At 48.5% G+C, this 21,774-nt stretch overlaps 1 protein-coding gene across 3 annotated transcripts in view; it reads right to left on the minus strand.

Moving 5' to 3' along the window:
* The window catches only part of LOC140430417 (rifampicin phosphotransferase-like), a 210,051-nt gene that overhangs the window by 145,752 nt on the left and 42,525 nt on the right, over positions 1–21,774 (minus strand). For all 3 annotated transcript variants that reach the window (XR_011949419.1, XM_072517887.1, XM_072517885.1), the window contains exons 4-5: positions 19,158–19,226; positions 8,749–8,862 (exon numbers count right to left, since the gene is read on the minus strand). Coding sequence is in view for 2 of the 3 variants with exons in the window: in XM_072517887.1 (XP_072373988.1) it covers positions 8,749–8,862; positions 19,158–19,226 (183 nt within the window). In the remaining variant the exon portion in view is untranslated. The remainder of the gene's footprint in view (positions 1–8,748; positions 8,863–19,157; positions 19,227–21,774) is intronic.

Raw genomic sequence — 21,774 nt, forward strand, 5'->3', positions numbered from 1 at the left:
GTCTGACACTGGAGAAGATCCAACACTGTTTTATTCAACAATAGAACTGATATACATATTCAGCTGTGGGTCGACACTGTACTGATCTGACTAGTGACCTTGTAGTAGCCTGACCAGACTTACTAGCTACCGCATGGTGTTTGCACTTGCTAGCTCGTGGACTCTGACTGTCTCAGTGGCTGGGTCCCGAGAGAGTGGGAAACCTAGTGCCCTCTGGCTTTATAGTGGTAGTATCCTGTCTGGTGATTGGCTGCACTGTGTTGTGTGCTTACTGCTCATCCTGTGTGTCAATCACTGCCTGTCTGCATCTCATTATATACATGAGTGGATATTATGACATCTCCCCCCTTTTTTTAAAAAGATAAATAAATACTAAGGTGTGCGTGCGTTTATATATATATATATGCCTGACTATATACAAAAGGTATTTAAATGAACGCATATACATAGAAAGGTGTCGATGGTGCAGACACATGGCAAACGAAACAATATTTACAGAGGTTAAATCGATGAAGTCACAAAATGTACAAACGTTCAGTCTACAGATTCAGTCTTTGTGGTGGGCGACGAATTCTTGTCGATTGCCGCAGAGGTGGATCAGGAGCCGCCTGCACGTGAGTAGACGGGATTGCTGCCATCGCGGTGGTCCCATGGGCCATCAGGATTGCTGGTAGATCGGTGGCCTCGTGGCAGGGTACGTCCGGAGGAAGCATCGTAGGCGGCGGGACACTTCGGTCAGTTAGCAGGCGTGTAACTCTTTGCAGTACCCGTCTGTTGCGCTGTAGCAGGGAGCCATCAGCCATGCGGACAAGGAACGATCTTGGGGCCACTTGTTTGATCACAACAGCTGTGGCTGACCAGCCGCCCTCAGGCAACTAGACACAAACAAAATCAGTTGGGGCCAGCTCGGGTAGATCCGTGGCATGTGCATCGTATGTGGCCTTCTGTTGGGCCTGTGACTGCTGCATTTTCTGTAAGACCATGAGGTGGTCAAGGTCTGGAACATGGATGGCTGGAACTGTGGTCCTCAGTGTGTGATTCATGAGCATCTGTGCTGGAGACAACCCAGTGGACAGTGGGGTTGCCCTGTATGCCAGCATTGCCAGGTTGAAGTCGGAGCCTGAGTCTGCAGCTTTGCGCAGCAACCACTTTACAATATGGACCCCTTTCTCGGCCTTCCCGTTTGACTGCGGGTAGTGGGGACTGGAGGTTACGTGACGGAAGTTGTAGGACTGTGCAAAATCAGACCACTCCTGGCTGTAAAAGCAAGGACCGTTGTCGCTCATTACCGTGAGCGGAATCCCATGCCTGGCGAACGTTTCTTTGCAGGCTTTGATTACCGTCTTCGACGTGAGATCGGACAGTTTGACCACTTCTGGGTAACTGGAGAAGTAGTCGACCAGAAGTACGTAGTCACGCCCCTTGGCGTGGAAATGGTCTACACCTACTTTGGACCACGGAGAGGTCACGATCTCATGCTGTTGCAGCGTTTCCTTGGGTTAAGCTGGTTGAAACCTCTGACAGGTAGGACAGTTGAGGGCTGTGTCGGCAATGTCCTGGCTGGTGCCCGGCCAATAGACCACCTCCCGAGCTCTGCGTCGGCATTTCTCGACCCCAAGATGACCCTAATGGCGTTGGCCCAGCACCATAGCCCGCATGCTCTGAGGAATTACGATCCTGTTGAGTTTCAGAAGGATTCCCTCCACTGCCATCAGGTCGTCTTTTACGTTATAGAACTGGGGACATTGGCCCTTCTGCCAGCCATTTGTAAGGTGCTACATCACACATTGCAGCAGAGGATCCTTGGCCGTCTCCTCACAAATTTGGACCACCCGTTCATCAGAGGCCGGAAGGTTGGTGGCACACAACTGCACTTGCGCTTCTATGTGGCAGATGAAGTCACTTTGTTCACACGGTGTGGTATTGGACCTGGATAGGGCATCTGCAACGATCAGCTCTTTGCCTGGCATGTAGACAAGTTCGAAGTCGTAGCGGCGTAGCTTAAGAAGAATTTGCTGTAACCGAGGTGTCATGTCATTTAAATCCTTCTGGATTATATGGACTAGAGGCCTGTGGTCCGTTTCTACCGTGAATTTTGGCAGGACGTAAACGTAGTCGTGAAACTTGACCATCCCTGTCAGGAGGCCCAGACACTCCTTCTCAATCTGAGCGTACCGTTGCTCAGTGGGCGTCCTGGCCCTGAAGGCATACGCCACTGGAGCCCAGGACGAGGAGTCATCTCGCTGAAGGAGCACCGCCCCAATGCCGTCCTGGCTTGCATTAGTCGATATCTTGGTTTCCTTGGTTGGGTCGAAGAACAATAGAACTGGGGCTGTGGTGAGCTTTGCTTTCAGCTCACACCATTCCTCTTCATGCGTGGGCAGCCACTGGAATTCCATCGACTTCTTGACGAGATGGCGGAGGGCCGTGGTGTGGGATGCCATATTGGGAATGAATTTACCGAGGAAGTAGACCATCCCGAGGAAGCGGAGGACCGCCTTCTTGTCCTCCGGGGTCTTCATGGCGTTGATCGCCGAGACCTTGTCGGCATCTGACCGCATGCCCTGCTGCGAGATGTGATCACCCAGGAACTTAATATCCGATTGACCAAATAAGCACTTGGCCCTGTTGGGCTGGAGACCATGTTCATGAAACCTCTGGAATACCTTCTTGAGGCGAGCGATGTGTTCCTGGGGCGTTGTGGACCAGATAATTATGTCGTCAACGTATACTCGCACCCCCTCGATGCCCTCCATCATCTGCTCCATGATGTGGTGAAATACTTCGGAGGCAGATATGATCCCAAAAGGCATCTGGTTGTAGCAGTAGCGACCGAACAGGGTGTCGAACGTGCACAGCTTGCGACTGGCCACGTCCAGCTGTATTTGCCAAAAACCCTTGGAGGCGTCCAGCTTAGTAAAGAATTTGGCATGAGCCATCTCACTGGTCAACTCTTCACGTTTTGGTATCGGGTAATGATCCCGCATGATGTTGCGGTTTAGATCCTTTGGGTCAATGCAAAGCTCCCCTGGCGGCTCCTTAACGCAGCCCATGGAGCTGACCCAGTGACCGTCGATATGATGCCCTGGTCTTGGAGGTCCTGCAATTGCTTCTTCAGACGATCATTGAGGGGTGCCGGCACCCGGCGTGGTGCATGAATTACCGGGGTGGCGTTCGGCTTGAGCAGGATTTTATATCGGTACGGGAGCGTGCCCATTCCATCGAATACGCTGTGGTGCTGTGTGATAATGTCACCTATGTCGGCTTGCAAGTTTCCATCAGCCGAGGCCGTCGCCGGTGATGATGACATGGTGTGGACTCGCTGAACCAGGTTCAGGAGCTTGTAGGCTCGAGCACCAAGCAGGGCCGCTCTGTCAGGCCCGACAATTTCAAACCGCAGTGTTGCCTTGATCGCCTTGTTGGATACCCCTAGTTGACAGGAGCCACTGGCAGCTATGGCATTGCCATTGTAGTCAAGGAGCTGGCAGGCCGGTGGAAGAATGCTTGGTCTGGCGCGGATGGTGTTGAGGTTGGATTTTGAGATGAGGTTCGCCGATGCGCCGGTGTCCAGTTTAAATCGGATGCGAGCCTTGTTAACTGTGAGGACAGCACACCACTCCTCATCGGGATCCACACTGAGGACCAAGAGGCGTTTCTCCGTTGTGGTGGAAGGCAGCACATATGTAGTTATGATGCCCACCCGGTATGGGGACTTCAGGCACTCAGCATCAGGGTCTGTTGGGATCGGAATCTGTCATGCCTTGTTGTATTGAGCGGACACTTCTGCGCCGCAGCTGGGATCGCTGGCTGCTGAGCGGTGGAGTAGATCTGCAAAGGGCTGCGTAGTGGCCAAGCTTGCCACACTGTAGACACCGGCGTCCTTTTGCCGGACATTGCAGCTTTAAATGGGCGGAGCCACAATTTGGACACGTCATGACGCCGACGTCAGCACGTTCCATGCACCATCGCGCATGCGCAGTGCGGTTGGTCGATGTACGCACCTGCGCAGTCGGGTTGTCGGGCTCGTCGTCCACTCGGTCGTGCCGCGCATGCGCGCGAAACGGCCACTCTCCTCAATGCTCAGGCCCTGCATTTGTGCAATGGCCTGCACCCATTCCGCCTCGTGGGAGGCCAGCTTTGCAGTTTCTGCCACCCTGATGTGGGAGTAATGATTCTCAGCATGCTTATGGACAACGCACGTCTCGATAGCGACAGAGAGGGTCAACTGTTTGACTTTCAGGAGCTGCCGCCGAAGGGAGTCGGAGTGTACCCCGAAAACGATCTGATCCCGGATCATGGAATCAGTCGTCGAGTCATGGCTACATGACTGCGCTAGGATGCGGAGATGGGTAAAGAAGGTTTGAAAAGGTTCATCCTTACCCTGAAGCCTTTGCTGGAAAACGTCCTGTTCAAAGCTCTCATTCACCTCAATGTCGCAGTGGCTGTCAAACTTCAGCAGGACTGTTTTGAATTTTGTTTTGTCTTCGCCGTCAGCGAATGTAAGTGAGTTGTAGATGTGGATGGCGTGGGCCCCCGCGGTGGACAGAAATAGCGCGATCTTCCTGGCATCCGATGCTGGACCTCGATGTACAAGAGGAACTTTTGCTTGAAGATTTTCCAATTGGCGCCGAGGTTGCCGGAGATGCGGAGCTGCGGAGGAGGCTGGATGTTTTCTATTTCACCGGATGGCTGCTTGCTGGTCAATGCTGATTCACTCGAGGTAGGTCCGTCAAGATCAGTATCACTCTGGTATCAAGATGTGTTAGGCAGGTAGGTTCGATGTGGACTGCACTCGATGCAGGGAAGCTAGAAACAGACGTCTAACACTGAAGAAGACCCAACACTGTTTTGTTCAACGATAGAACTGATATACATGTTCAGCTGTGGGTCGACACTATACTGAACTGACTGGAGACCTTGTAGTAGCCTGACCAGACTTACTAGCTACCGCATGGTGTTTGCACTTGCTAGCTCGTGGACTCTGACTGTCTCAGTGGCTGGGTCCAGAGAACGCGGGAAACCTAGTGCCCTCTGGCTTTATAATGGTAGTGTCCTGTCTGGTGATTGGCTGCACTGTGTTGTGTGCTTACTGGTCATCCTATGTGTCAATCACTGCCTGTCTGCATCTCATTATATACATGAGTGGATATTATGACAGAGGCTACCTTGGAACAGCCCAGAGCTGCTACTCCAGCCCTTGCATGTTTCGTATCAGGTTTCCAGGTGTATTCTCCACTCTCTGGGGGTGATCACTCACTCTCAGTTCCTATTGGTCCCTCAAGTCCGGTGACCCTCTTCTGCTGTCCTGTCTTAAAGAGACAGACACCACAAACACTACACTATCCTCTTTGGCATAATCAACAATCTGATACATGAGCCAGAGATGCACACGGTACGCCAGGGCAGTCTATTGTTACTGAGCTTGGCCGGCTCAACATTGGATTCTGGAAGAATACATGCCCCTGGACCTAATTAACAAATATCTGGCTTTATCGTTTTTCAGCCTGAACCAAAACTCCCAACCATAATTCATTGCAGGCAGGTGTCCATATGGATATAAAAGCTTTTGCCGCATGTACAGAGATGTACTGGCAGGCTGGGCACAGTGAAATGATGTCACTGGCAATTCGCACATGCCCAGACCAGCCATCCGTATTGGTGGGAGTTACAGTGCTTTTGTTATTGCCGTTGCTTGAGGGATACCTTGGTCAGGACACTTCACTCAATAATGACTTTCCCATCCCGAGAGGTGAATAGGGCCTCTGTTCAATACCTCACATGAAAGGCAGCGGGGCATCTTAACCCTGCCTGATCCTCAGGGCCAACTGCTATTTTAAACAACTTGGATTAAGGGATGGAGATATGAAAGGTGGCACTTTCCCAGAATTTTTCAGCGTCAGGCTTGACTGACAACTGGCATGTATCTCTCCAGGCGCTCAGTCGAGTTTCCAGACCAGATTTTCTGGAAACCTGACAAAAATAAATCTGGGGGCCTGGTTTATGGGAGGAGGGCCTGATAAAGTCGGCAACACCGACCTTACAAAAATATGGCACCCTGATCCCCCCCCCCCGCCAGAAGCAACAAGGCAACCCACACCCGCCCTGCTCACAACCAGTCTCGGTGGCACTCTCCCAACTATCCCCCACCACTGCCACAGTCCCGGGGCACTCTTTCCCCTCACAGGCATCAGCCCTCCCCAGCACATATAAGGGGAAACCCTCCCATGGGAATCTCCAGAGGGACCAGCCGAGGCACTGCCCCCTTGCACAGGTTGGCACCGCCAGGTTGGCACCACCAGGTTGGCATTGCCCAATTGGCTTAGGTTGACACTGGCATGTTGGCACTGCTGACATGGCCATGCCAACCTGTGCAATGCCCCCTTCCCCCTTGGGGGCTGTACTTACCTTGGTGCCCCTGGCGGGTTCCCTCCGAGTGCTTCACGGTCTTTGTTAGCTGTCGTGAACCTCGCCAACTGGTATGAATATTTAGTTGGGGGGAGGGGGAAATATATGGCTATGAAACCCGTTGATATTTAAATTTAGTGAAATTAATTAAAATGAGCGTCACTGGCGAGGGGCGGGGAAAATCAAGAATCGCGATCTCGGCGGCGAGTGAAAATGTGTAAACTAGTGAAAAGTTCCGAAGTAGATTCACATATGTTTCCCTTCCTCAAGAACAGGGAACGTTAAGGGGAAGTGGATTCAAAGACTTTCAAAATTAGGAAGGATTTTTGATGTGGTAAATGGCAAAAGACTTTTAATAAAACATTTGGGATCATTACTGGAAAAAATTATAGAGAAGTGTCAGAACATTGGAAAAGGGGTAAATTGACATCATTTTCTTAAAATTGCCAACCATTCAGCTCTGTTGTTGGGTTGCTTATTTTGTTAATTGCCTTAGTTTAATAAATTTCACACCGCTAACCTTTGACTGGTACTTGCCACCTTCACTGGGAGGCAAAGCACGAGAAAAAAGGAGCAAGGCACCCCAAAGTGGAAGGAAAACTGGCACGATTATGAAATTCTAGACAAGTGCAGTCAGGTGAACTGTCTGGCCGCATTCCCAAATTTCCTGTGGGCAGATGAGTAATGTTAAAACTCTCTGGCATTCTTTAAAAACCATGTCAACAATCCCACAGATTATGTTAGTTTCCCTGTGGGGCAGGACAGGGAGCGGAAGAATCCACCACCTTTGAGCCATCAATGTGTCCTTCTAGCCTAAAAATGGACACACAAGTTGGTGCAGGCCACCAGGACTAAACTGAAATGGTCAGGGCTCCACACTCGACATGAAATCCAGGAAACCTCATTCCTGCAATTTTAAAGCATCGTAACTAATAACTTGACTTCCATTTACATCCATATTAACCACTTGACATTTGTATCACTCTAAATGAAACTTTCGTTTCCACTATTGCTAATAGTATTGTGGATAGCATTTTGTCCTGTTTTAAGTATCCCAGTATTTACTTCCTTAAACATCTCCCATTGAGGGCGAGGTATTATTTGAAGTGAAAAGTGCTCCTTCAGCTGGCTCTCTGGCATTGAGATCCTATTGAGATCCTCACTCAACATTGAATACATGAAAAATCTTCAAATACACAGCCAAACCAAACATTCAGCACTTGAGGAATGATATGTGCACATTATTGTGCCCTTTCTCATAGACGCCAGCTGAAAGCTGTGAATTGCACCATTTTCTGTTTGTTAACTTGTTGGTACCTGGCCTGGATGTTTAGCGACTGACTATTCTGTGCTTGAGGCAATCATAGCCCAACATTCTTGGTTCCTTCAAAGTAGCGATCCATTTACACATTCAAAATAAAGAGGGGTCCAACTTGAAAGGAAAGAGGGAAAAAAAGTTTGGGCAGATCTCTTGACTCCATTAAGTCACATTCTTCAAATTGAGAATTTAGAAGGCACTGGTAACATCTCGCGACAGGACACTAATAATGCGCAATCTTTCTTTTGAATTGGGCAGCCAACTCTGGGTGGGATTTTCCAGCACTTCCTGGCAGCAGGATCTCCTGGTCCTGCTGAAGATCTTGCCCCCCCCCCCGCCCCACCCCTCTCCCCGCCTGCGGCGAGATCCCTGTTCTGTCAGCAGGATGGGTGAGCCACGCAAAATTCCATCGGCACCGGAAGATCCAGCTGGTGTCCCAACTGCGAGCTGCCTCCACTGCTGGAAGACACGCCGCAGGGTAGGGGGAAGGAAGGGGGGGGGGGGGTGGCGGCAGGCTGGAAAATTCCGTACTTACTGCATGAGTGTTCATTTCAAGAACCCTTGATTGGGTGCCTAACAATGATCGTTTTAAAATGACATCCATTGCATATTATACAGCACGAGATGATTGGTCTTGGAGGTATTGTGAGATTTTGGCCCCAATCTTCACCCGGGTGCTTCAACATTTTTCTACTTCTAATTGTAGACTCTGGAATAATGGCATAAATTATGAGAAATTATCATCTTATTGCCATAGGATTTTGTACACTTCCCTAGAATCCCGAGAGCAGAGAAGGAGGCCATTTGGCCCATTGAGCTGCACCAACCCTCTGAAAGAGCATCGACCTCGGCCTACTCCCCTGCCCTATCCCATTACCCCATAACCCCACCTAACCGGCACATCTTTGGACACTAAAAGGCAATTTAGCATGGTTCCAACTAAAGTACATATTTGGACTTGGAAAAGGAGTTGGACTGCTCATCCATGTAAAAATCTTCGTCAGTGTGAAACCAGCTCTACTCACTCTTTCAGGTTTTCAAAGAACTTTTTGTTCCACTTCTCCTTGGCAATGGCCTGAGCAATGGCACTGGGGTGAAGATCCGTGTCAAAGTCAAAGACAGAGGAAAAGGCCGTCCAGCTGATGAGAGAATAAACAAGAAAGGAGAAATCTGGTCAATTTTATAAGAATCAAACTGAATGTTTGCTTTCACAGACTCATGGGCTGGGAATTCCCGGCCCGGACACCGACGGGCATTGTCATGGGCAGGATCGGAAAATCTGGAGAACCGTTCTCGTCCTGCCCGCGAAAATGCCCATCGGTGTCGGGGCCGGAAAATCCCACCCATGGGCTTCAGCGGATTTGACAAATAATTGTGTACACAGCTTTTCAAAGCTTGTTTCAGTTGTAACACTCTTACACCTAAATGAGAAGTTATGGACTCAAGTCTTACTCTTGGACTTGAGTATGTAGCCCAGACTTGACGGAGTGAATGATATGCTTCTGAAGATGTAGATCATTCAGATCTGGCCTCAAACCATGGTCTCACTTTACTGTCCCAGTAGTTCATCCAGACACTAAAGAGCGGACGGTTCACTTGATTCTGGTTAATGTTCCTCCCCCAGTCAACAGCCGTGAAACTAGATGAACCCATCATTCCTCTCATGGGGTCTAGTGGAAACTTGCTACATGTCAATTGCCTGTTATTTCCAAAAGATGTGATAAATGCAAGTCTAACAAGCAGAGGGCATTGGACAAAAATATTTTATGATAATATATCTTAATGCCATTCAGAGGATTTCAAAAGACATTTTTGGGCGTTTGCCACAATTAGCACTGTGCTCAGGAAAGGTCACTAGAATCTGTCACCTGCTATAATGACAACTGTAAAAAAGATCAGGCCAAACACCATATTGCCAGTGGGTGTGTAAGTGACCATAGCTATGTACTTTTATGCTCTGGCTCTTTCTAGTGTGGAATTGGATATATTTGCAACATTGCACAGTTTCACATCCACTATCACAGAAGGGAAATGACTAATCCTCTCTGTTCAAAGACAGCCGAATGCATTTCTTTCTCTTGTGACAGAGAGAAGCAGGCAGAGTGAGCTAGCTGCTCTATGAGGAATACAGGTTTACCTTGGGTGCAAAGTGCCCCTGACTGCACATAACTTTGTGGGTCACCTCTGGGAAGTACTGTAACTGTAACTTCCTGAATGTTCAGCTGAATATGCAAACATACACAACGAACATGCAAATAATTATGGCTTAAACTATGCACATGTGAGCAGCCGAAACCTGCCATAGATGCATCTGTCCACACAATGAAGGTACCCTCCATCGTGTTGTGTAGCACTACCACCGTGCTAAATGGAGCTTCGAACCAATCGAGCAACTCAAGGCTGGGTGGGCATCCATGAGATTCTGTGGGCCATCAGCAGCAGCAGAATTGTATTCAACCACAATCTGTAACCTCATGGTCCAGCATATCTCCCACACTACCATTACCTCCAAGCCAGGGGATCAAACCTGGTTCAATGAAGAGTGCAGGAGGGCACGTGAGGAGCAACACCAGGTGACAACTTGGTGTAGCTACGAAACAGGACCGCATGTGTGCCAAACAGCATAAGTAGTAACAGATAGAGCTAAGCAATCCCACAACCAACAGATGACATTTAATCTCTGCAGTCCTGCGAACATCCAGCCGTGAATGGTGGTGGTCAATTAAATAACTCACTGGAGGCTCCACAAATATCCCAGTCTTCAATAATGCAGAAGCCCAGCACATCTGCACAAAAGATAAGGCTGAAACATTCACAATAATCTTCAGCTAGAAGTGCTGAGTGGATGGTCCATCTCGGTCACCTCCGCAGGTCCCCAGCATCACAGATGCTAGTCTTCAGCCAATTCAATTCACTCCACATGATAGCCAGAAACAGTTGAAGGCACTGGATACTGCAAAGGCCCTGACAATATTCTGGCAATAGTACTTTGAACTCCAGAATTTACCGCATCCCTAGCCAAGCTGTTCCAGTACAGCTACAACACTGGCATTTACCAGGTCATGTAGAAAATTGTTTTGTTATATCCTGTACACACGGAACAGGAAAAATCCAACCCAGCCAATTACTGCCCTATCAGTCTACTCACGATCATCAGCAAAGTCAGGGGGTCATCAACTGTGTTATCAAGCAGCATTTACTTAGCAATAACCTGCTCAAGGACGCTCAGCTTGGGTTCCACCAGGGTCACTCAGTTCCTGACTTCATTACAGCCTTGATTCAAACATGGACAAAATAGCTGAATGCCAGACATGAGGTGAGAGTGACTGGGAAAACTGAAATCAATATGAATGGGCAGAAAACTCTCCGTTGGTTGAAGTCATACCGGGCTCAAAGGAAGATGGTGTTGGTGTCAATTACCTCAGCTTCAGGGCATCACTGCAGGAGTTCCTCAGGGTGGTGTCCTTGGCCCAAACAGCTGCTTCATCAATGACCTTCCTTCTATCATAAGGTCTGAAGTGATGACTTCATAATATTGAGTGTCATTTGCGACTCCTCAGATGCTGCATCAATTCATGTCAAAATGCAGCAAAACCTGGACAATATCCAGGCTTGGGCTGACAATTAGCAAATAACATTCACGCCACACAAATGCCAGGCAATAACTGTCCCCAACAAGAGAGGATCTAACCATCGTCCCTTGACATTCAATGGCATTGCCATTTCTGCATCCCCCACTATCAAAATCCTGGGAATCACCACTGACCAGGAACTGAACTGGACTGGCCACATAAATACTATGGATACCATGGCAAGTCAAAGGCTAAGAATCCTGTGAGTAACTTCCCAAAGCCTGTCCACCATCTACTAGGCACAAGTCAGGAGTGTAATGGAATACTCTCCATTTTCCTAGATAGGTGCAGCTCCAACAGCACTTAAGCTCGACACCATCCAGGACAAAGCAGCCACTTGATTGCTCTCCCTTCCTCAAACATTCAATCCTTCCACCACCGACGAACAGTGGCAGCCGTGGGTACCATCTACACGATGCACTGCAGTAACTCACCAAGGTTCCTGAGGCAGCACCTTCCAAACCCACGACCGCTCCCATCAAGAAGGGCAAGAGCAGCACGTACCTGGAACACCCTGGAGATCCCCCTGACTTGGAAATATATCGCCGTTTCATCACTGTCGCTGGGTCAAAATCCTGGAACTCCATCCCTAACAGCACTGTGGATATGCCTACGCTTCAGGGACGGCAGCGGTTCAAGAAGGCAATTCACCACCACCTTCTCAAGGGCAATTAGGAATGGGCAATAAATTCTGTTCGAGCCAGCGATGCCCACATCCCATAAATGAAATTTTTTAAAGTACAATTACAGCCAAGGGCATACTGCCACAAGCAATGAGATCTAGCAGACCTTGGCTAAAGCAATATATCTGCTAACTGGACCACTCTGCAGGAGCTCTGCAGTATCTGGCAAAGCAGATATCAGAATTCGTAGAATTTACAGTGCAGAAGGAGGCCATTAGGCCCATCGAGTCTGCACCGGCTCTTGGAAAGAGCACCCTACCCAAGGTCCACACCTCCACCCTATCCCCATAACCCAGTAACCCCACCCAACACTAAGGGCAATTTTGGACATTAAGGGCAATTTATCATGGCCAATCCACCTAACCTGCCCATCTTTGGACTGTGGGAGGAAACCGGAGCACCCGGAGGAAACCCACGCACACACGGGGAGGATGTGCAGACTCCGCACAGACAGTGACCCAAGCCGGGAATCGAACCTGGGACCCTGGAGCTGTGAAGCAATTGTGCTATCCACAATGCTACCATGCTGCCCTTTATAATAATCGCTTATTGTCACAAGTAGGCTTCAATGAAGTCACTGTGAAAAGCCCCTAGCCGCCACATTCCAGCGCCTGTTCGGGAAGGCTGGGAATTGAATCCGCGCTGCTGCCTTGTTCTGCATTTCAAGCCAGCTATTTAACCCAGTGTGCTAAACCAGTCTGCCTTGCCGGTAGCCAACACAACCTGACCATATTGAGGGCACAGCCATTGTCGCTAGGTACACAGTGAGAGGCAGGAGGAGGAAGGGGAAGGGAGGAGGCTGTCAGATCCCGCATCAAGGTTGGGTCCACAAGTGTACAAATAGAGTTTGCCACCACTTCCATGCTAAAAAAGATGGGCTTCAAGCTCTGCACAAATCGCTGTGCAAAGGCGATGCCAGGTTCCTCTATCTATGTCCATCTTGTGAACCCACCTCCCATCCACTGACTGATTAAACCGTGAACCTGTGTTTTGGTCTTTGTTCATCTCACAAATAAGGGCACCCAGGTAAAATGTTTTAGTATTAAACTTGTTGAAGTGACTGATCATTTACAGACAACATTTTGCATCCCTCTGATTGGCATCACCAAGAAGTGACTTAGTTGCTCCGAATTCGAACCCAATTCTCCAACATCCAGCCTGAGCCTGAATTAGGAGGTCCACATGATGGCCAGGATTCAAGTGGGTGGACGAGAGTACAGGTTTCCGACCAGTAATTTGGACCATAAACGAGGTGTCAAGAGCATGAGATGAAAAAAATTACACAGTCAGAATTAGGATAGTCAAGGGTAAACTCTGTGGAAGGGCATTTAGTGAAAACAGGACCCCTACCCCGGTCAGTTCTGACACACTCGAGATGAAACCTAGAAGAGAGAGAGAGAGAGAGAGAATAAGTAACAGTAGAGAACTGGCAGAGCACCTAGCCTGGCAGAGCTCCTAGCCTGGGATTTTCTCGACTGGGGTAAGCTCTGCGGCTGGAATCCCTGCCCCGTCCCGCCACATTTCTGTTTCAACATGCCAGCAGGATGCTCCGTTTCGCCGGCTGGTCAATGGGGTTTCCCATTGTGGGGCAGCCCCTCGCCGTCGGGAACCCCTCGGGATGCCAGCAAAACGGAGCATCCCGCCGGCGGAGAACCCCGCCCCTGATGTCAGGACTGTATGCCCCCAATTAAGCATGGTGGACTGGCTCCTCATGCTGTTTCCCCAATCAGAGGACTGGCCATTCTGCAGTCTCTGTAGTGCCAGTTAGAGGTGGTCACTGATAAGGCTGAAAGATGAACAAGAGGGCACCTCCATTTTGAGGCATCCTCACAGGGAAGGAAGACAATTCATTTTCCTGCCAGGTCAAGCAGGTTTTTGGTGGGGGGGATCTCCTGCAGTGGCAATGGAAGGTCCCAGAGGATACCTCAATTTTGCATCTCCCTTCCTTAGGGATTGATGGCTTCAGCTCCAATGGCCCGCTCACTCATGCAACTGAAGGCCTCCCCACGCAGCCAGGGGCCACCCAGTCGCTGGAAAAATGATGGTGAGCAAAGAAAATGGCCCTTGATTAGGATTTTTAATGGCCTCTGCTTCCAGTCGGCAGCTAAGTCACTGTCCTGATGCAGCTGCCCCAGCATTTTACCAGCCCCTCACCTCACCTCCGAGCTCAATCCTTGGGTCTGGTAAAATCTCGGCCCATGGATGGACCACCACAACATGCTGGTCGAACTGCTTTCTGACCATGTGTGTCATGGGTCTCCAACACTTCTTTGCACTTCCTCCAGTGTCTGCCCTCTGGCAGAGTGTCCATTGGGAGGCAGTGGAGTAGTCGTATTGTCGCTGCCAGGTTAAAGCTCTGGCACCATGGCAGATGGGGGAATTTGAAAATGTCCAGAATTAAAAGTTTAATGGTGACCATGAAACCATTGTCAATCATTGTAAAACCCACCTGGTTCACTAATATCCCTGAGGGAAGGAAATCTGTTGTCATTACCTTGTCTGGCCTACATGTGACTCCAAATCCATAGCAATGCGGTTGGCTCTTAAATGCCCTCAAGAGATGGCCAATAAATGCTGGCCCAATCAGCGACACTCACATCCCATGTACGAATAAGAAAAGAAAATTGGAGCAACTTCTCTCTGTGTGCCAATATTTGGTCTTTATCTACACCGAAGTGAATCCTGCAAGGACCTCCACTTCCTTTTCCATCCTCTGTCAGCTCCCCTTTAAGCAGTGCAAGCTACCTCAAAGTGGTGTTGACTCACTTTAACTTGTGCTGGCTTCTCACAATTCTGGGCTCCCTGCTGAATGTGAAGCCGATTGAACAGCCTGGCTAGCATTGGCTTGATGCAAATTCATCTCCTCTGTTTTATCCTCCCTTCTGCAACCAATTCCCAGTTTAGAAATTCAGAATGTCCAATTCTGTCCAAATGGTGGGGGAATGGCTGATCTGAACCATCCCTATCCTTGGCCACTTGAATGAGTTTCCATTTCAGACTCCTTCGAAAGGAACATCCAGGCAGATTTCCAGGAAGCTTGCATCGGTTTTCCAATTGATGAACTGAATGCCTTGGATCCCATAATAATGTACCGCTTGTCCACAACAGCTGTTTCTATTATTTAACATGACGGAATAAAGCAACCCATGACATCATTTTCCACAGCTTTGCTTCACTATTTCCTTTCACTCAAAATAATATTCTCAAAAATTTACAAAGCCAGCACAACTTTGTGTTTCTTTCCCCTCCCCTTGTTCAAAGAAGGATGGAAGGAAAATCTCAGCAACTGAAGGCGAGCCAGCTTAACCTCAGTGGTGGGGAAGCTTTTAGTAATGATAGCCTGGGACAACAGTCATAGTCCAACAATTAATGAAGAAAGCAGCATGGATTTGTGAAGGGTAAATCATGTTTAACCAATTTCATAGAGAGCATTCATGAGGGTAATTTCAGTTGTTGGGATGGCCATGGTCTTCCAAAAGGACGATTGATAAAGTGCCGCATAGCAGGCGTGTTGGCAAAGGTGAAGCCCAGGGAATAAAAGGAACAATAAGAGAACGGGTACAAAATTAGCTGATTGAAGGAAGCAGAGCTGGTGAACAACTGAGTTTGGACTGGAACACAGTAGGTAGTTGGGTTCCGTGCGGCCAACATTGCTTCCCTTTGTTTATTGCAAATATCTGCTTGTAGATGACCAGCAACCAATGACGTATAACAACAATATTCAGTTTATTCAGTATCCTGACCAACACTTACATGCTTCTACTTTGTCTGCACTCCAGTGAGTGCTCCCAAGCCCCTGTCACATGACCCTTTAAGTAGCCATTCATGGTATCATCACGTGACCACTTGGTCTACACGGGTGACTCAAGGCTTGCAAGTATTATTCACTGTGCAGAAGACAGAGATGGACATCGAGAGGACATAGAAAGGCTGGTGGAATGGGAAGACACTGCGCAGGTGAAATGAAATGCAGAGGAGTGTGAAGTTATACATTTTGAGAAGCAGAAAGGAAAGAACTAACATAAAATAAAGGACACATTATTATGTGTATGTGGGTAAACGTGCAGAAACCAGTAAATGTGGTAAGCCAAATTGAGAAATTGGTTGATAAGGCATCCGGGATCCTGGACTTCACGACGAGAGGTAAAGAGTACAGAAAATAGGAGGTTATGGTGAAACACTGACGAGGTCTCAACTGGAGAGTTGTGTCCATTTCTGGGCAGTGATCCTCGGAAGAATGTGAGTGCATTACCGAGGGTGCAGAAAATAATTCCCAAAACGGTTTTCGGAGACGGGGACCTGCAGTTATGTGGGAAAAGCTGGAATTGTTCTCCTTAGAGGCAAGAAGGATGGGAGGAGATTTGCTGCGATGTGCTGGAAATCGTAAGGGGTCTGGACAGACTAGAGAGGGGCAAACTGTTCCGAATGTGGTAGGGTAGAGAACCAGGAGTCACAGATTTAAAGTGAATGGCAAAAGAACCAAATGCCACATGAGGGAAATTGTTTTCGTGCAGCGCATGTTTCGGATCAGGAATACACTGTCTGAGAGTGTGATGGAGGCAGGTTCAATCCTGGATTTCAAAAGCGAATGGGATAATTAACTCAGGAGAAATGAATTTCCAGGGTTGCAGTGGAGCAGCAGGAGGGCGGAACTAGCTTGTCTAACACAAACCAGGCAGAATGACCTCCATCTGCCTGTAACCATTTTACGAAAGCAGCCTGCTTTTAAAAGAGGAATGTGGTTAACCACGATGATTAATATTGTGCAGGGCGGTGACACACCACAGCAGTTCTTACTTAAAAGTCCTCTGCAAGAATTTCCATTCAGAATTATTTGTTCGCCATCAGGAGCAGGCACCCAGGCCATCCCTCCCCTCACCCCATAGTAATTGTAGCATTTTCATCACTAGATTAGTTAACTCAACGCACACCAATAGTCAAATCTCGGTATTTCTTTGTCAAGGTCTTTTCTGCTACCTGCTGCATAAACTTAGAGATGTTTCCGGGTTAGTTCAGGTGCAAGGCCCAGGAGCGGGATTCTCCCGTACCTGGCGGGACGGAGGGGTCCCAGCGGGACACTCCGGAGTTGGGCTGCCCCAAAAGGTGCGGAGGACTCCGCACCTTCTGGGGCTAGGCCCGCCCTGGAGTGGTTGGCGCCCCGCTGGCCGGCGGGATAGGGGCCTGGTGCCACGGCAACCGGCGCCGAAGGACCTCTGCCAGCCGGCGTGTGACGGCGCAGCGCGGGAGCGCCAGCGTATGCTGCCGTCATCCTCGCGCATTCACACATGGAGTCACTTCCGCACCGGGAATGGCGGATGACCACGGAAGGAATAGAGTGCCCCCACGGCACAGGCCCGCCCGCGGATCGGTGGGCCCCGACCGCGGATCAGGCCACCATGGGGGCACCTCCCGGGGCCAGATCCCTCTGCGACCCCCCAAGAACCCTGGAGCCCACCCACGCCACCAGGTCCTGCCGGTAAGGGACCAACTCCAATTTATGCCGGCGGGAACGGCATAGAACGGGCGGGACTTCGGCCCATCGCGGGCCGGAGAATCCAGACAGCCCCGGGGCCCATTGAGTCGTGCCGGACCCTGCCATTCTCCCAGGCGGGCGGTGCGACTCACGCCACACTGGTTTTTGGGGGGCGGGAGAATTGGGAGGACGGTGGGGGCGGGATTCATGCCGACCCCCGGCGATTCTACCACCCGGCGGGGGGCCGGAGAATCCCGCCCCAGATTTTTCCTCCTGTCTTGGGTGCACAGAGATGGGAGAATTCCCAGCTCCTCGAACCCAATCTTTAAAAATGGATGTCCAGCCTTATGTCTCACCTCACCCCTCCCTCAACACGTATCCCTTACTCCACCCATACCAACCCATGCCACTTCACGCCCTTCCACCCATTCTCCAATCTCTCATACTATCCATGTCAAGGTGTGGTCCTGCCCAACCTATGGCTCCTTACAGCCCCTATGACAGTCAATCCCCTAACACCCACCCATGGCCCTTTATAGCCCCTATTGCAAATGCACATTGTCCTATAGGCCCCGAACACACAAACACCCCCCACCCACCACCATGGTCCTTACACATACCACGCCAACTTAGCTGGTATCCACCATGGGCAGACCTCAGGACTCATCCAGAGATTAGCTTAAATAAAGTTCCAGCAAATAAAGTTACAAGTGTTTGTTGTAGACTTCTCAATATTGAAAAAACACCCTCATTCATAAAAACGAATTACTTTCCTTCAACTAGATAAAGCCTTATAACTAACATTTCATTCAAGTGCCAAATCCCCTATCGCAACAAGCATCTGAATTCATAGCAGCACCTGGGCACAGTGGTAAACATTGCTGCTTCACAGCACCAGTGACCTTAACAGGTGCTCCTGATAGTTTTAACAGGTCTTTTTGACAGGATCCTTCAACAGGTATTACTTTGTTTCATATAAATTTAGAGTACCCAATTCATTTTTTCCAATTAAGGGGCAATTTAGAGTGGCCAATCTACCTACCCTGCACATCTTTGGGTTGTGGGGGTGAAACACACGCAAACACGGGGAGAATGTGCAAACTCCACACGGACAGTGACCCAGAGCCAGGATTGAACCTGGGACCTCGGCGCCGTGAGACTGCTGTGCTAACCACTGTGCCACTGTGCTGCCTTTCAACAGGTATTCCTGACAGGTCTGTTGAGAGCTCCAGTGAGCTTGACAGTAATAGGTTTCTGTACTTTTTACACACATTTATGTCTCTTTTTAATAATTCCAAAGGACTCCTTACCTTCCCCATAATGCTTCAGGAGGTACCTTACCTCTCCAAAGGGGTATCCTGGCTATTAAAATAAATCCACAAAGTTCAAACTTTCTCCCATCTGGTCTAGTCTGCACACTTCTGTTTCACATTCACGACCTACCAAAATCCCAGTTCAGTGTTGGCAGCCAATGAGTTAAATGGTCAGCTGACCCCATAAATCAGGCATACACAAAACATGCCCCATCATTATTCCTGTGTTACAATTTTGGGCCACTTCGGCCAGAAAATTCCGTGCTGGAGTTGTTTCACAAACATCAAACGTGATCCTTAAACCAACTTTTTCCATTAAATTAATCAACTTACATGAAAGTAAACTTGACATGCAGAAGCTCCCCTTCCTCTTCAGTCCACTTATCTCTGTAGAGCCCCCTTCTAAAGAGCAAGGACATAAAATAAGGCAAGTGAAAATCTAACAGAGTACTTGCCATACATAATTGTTTCATAATTGCCTCTGTTGGTGAAACTCCAAAGGGGCATAATTGAAGTGAAGACTAATGAAGATTAGTTGCAGAGGCAACACACACACGCAAAATGTTTTCAAATCCATTGAAGCATTGCACCAATGGCCTGAATCAAACTAATGTGTTTTGTTCCCAAGAACACCAATGTGAATCTATAGAAAGATTGAGGATTATTGTTGCAATAACAACGTGCATTTATACAGTGCCTTGAACACCCACAGTGATTCACGGGGGAGTTATCAAATATCGTGTGGTGTGTCCAACCACAGTTTGTCTGTTAATTCATGTGTGCCTCATGTTAATTCTGAATGTAAGAGCATAAAGTGTATATGTTTAGTAGCTTGTTTTACTTCTCTAACTTTGTATAGTAAAGTTTGTTTTTGTGACAATCCTATGGAATTGGGTGGCTTTATTCCAAGAACTGGAATAAAGGGCAGCACGGTAGCATGGTGGTTAGCACAATTGCTTCACAGCTCCAGGGTCCCAGGTTCGATTCCCGGCTTGGTTCACTGTCTGTGCGGAGTCTGCACGTTCTCCCCGTGTGTGCGTGGGTTTCCTCCGGGTGCTCCGGTTTCCTCCCACATGTCCAAAGATGTGCAGGTTAGGTAGATTGGCCATGCTAAATTGCCCTTCATGTTCAAAATTGCCCTCAGTGTTGGGTGGGGTTACTGGGTTATGGGGATAGGGTGGCGATGTGGGCTTGGGTAGGGTGCTCTTTCAAAGAGCCAGTGCAGACTCGATGGGCCAAATGGCCTCCTTCTGCACTGTAAATTCTATGAAAAACTGGGGTGTCTTTGATCTCAAACTTTAACTACTTTAAGAATGTTGAATTCACTTCCACATGAAGTGGGTGAGACAAATAGTATAGCAGGCGCTCAAAAAGTAAGCCCAGGAGATAGGAATACAAAGATGTACGGGTAGGGTTAGATTGAGTAAGGTGAGAGAAGGGGAGGCACAGTGACACAGTGGTTAGCACTGCTGCCTCACATCTCCAGGGGCCCGGGTTCAATTCCGGCCTCAGGTGACTGTGTTTGCACTTCCTATCCGTGACTGCATGGGTTTCCTCTGGGAGCTCCGGTTTCCTCCCACAATCCAAAGATGTGCAGATTAGGCTGATTGGCTCCTTAGTGTCCAAAAGGTTAAGGTTACTGGTGCAGGCTGGAGGCACGGGTTTAAATAGGGTGTTCTTTCCAAGGGCCAGTGCAGACTCGACGGGCCGAATGGTCTCCTTTTGCACTGTAGGGATTCCATGAAAGTCTCGATAGTCCCAGATGATCATAGGTTGCTTTCCCCTTTGAGCAGGAGAGTTGACTGGTGGTGATTCAACCCGAGGAACCCCACACACGCAAATAAAAATAATGATTTATTTTTTTTGCCATTGCCCATAATTAATCTTATCATTGACATAATGGGGGACAACATTGTGTGATTGCACAATGCAAGTTACGAGATGGAGTGCTAGTCACACCATACCACTTTACTTGGAATGATAGCATGACACATAATCCAGATGATCCCTTGTATCAGAATTCTTAAAATACAATTCTTAAAATTCTATTAAGAGTTGAGGTTATTTCCTTTGAAAGGAAATGGAGGAAGCACAAGTTGACCGAATTGCGAAACAGGTTGACACAAAAACGGAACCAGGCTGCAATGAATACCGTAAATTGACACAAATTAAAGGTCAGGGTCTTGTTTGTTTTCAAATTCATTCATGGGATGTGGGCGTCGATGGCAAAGCCAGCATTTGTTGCCTATCCCAAATTGCCCGTGGGAAGTTGGTGGGAATTAAAGACCCAGAAAGGAAATTGGGCAGTGGAATATATTGCACAGATTAAAACAGACTAGTGAATTTGTGAACCAGGAAATTCGCCAGGCGATTAAGTGTGTTCCCATGCTGAAGTAAAACAGAAAGACGTGTTGGGGTAACAACAGGTTCAGTTTCCCAAACATTTCTTCTGGGAATTATTTTGCATGTCCAGCAAAATAATTTAAGTGGGCAGAATATTATATGGGTGTGTTAAATATCTGTGCTTGAACCATTGACGTGCATTATCCTCCCACAGTCCAAAGATTTGCGGGTTAGGTGGATTGGCCATGCTAAATTGCCCTTAGTTTCCAAAAGGGTTGGGTGGGGTTACGGGGATAGGGTGGAGGTGTGGGCTTGGGTAGGGTTCTGTTTCCATGGGCCAGTGCAGACTCGATGGGCCGAATGGCCTCCTTCTGCACTGTAAATTCTATGATTATTCTATGATACCTATGATTATCCCAGGCAATATTGCAACAGGAGGGCTATTTTGTGATAATGTATTCGATTGAGTGTGAAGGGTATGGATCTTTCTCTTGAATGTTAGCTATGAGAAGAATGTTTTTCTTATTGACTTCAGGAAGCAAGCACTCCAGTTTGCCTGCATGTTGTGGAGTTCTAACCTTTCCACTTTTGAACGAGACTGGTTCCC

The sequence above is a fragment of the Scyliorhinus torazame genome, chromosome 10 (assembly GCF_047496885.1).
Source record: "Scyliorhinus torazame isolate Kashiwa2021f chromosome 10, sScyTor2.1, whole genome shotgun sequence".
Lineage (NCBI taxonomy): Eukaryota > Metazoa > Chordata > Chondrichthyes > Carcharhiniformes > Scyliorhinidae > Scyliorhinus > Scyliorhinus torazame.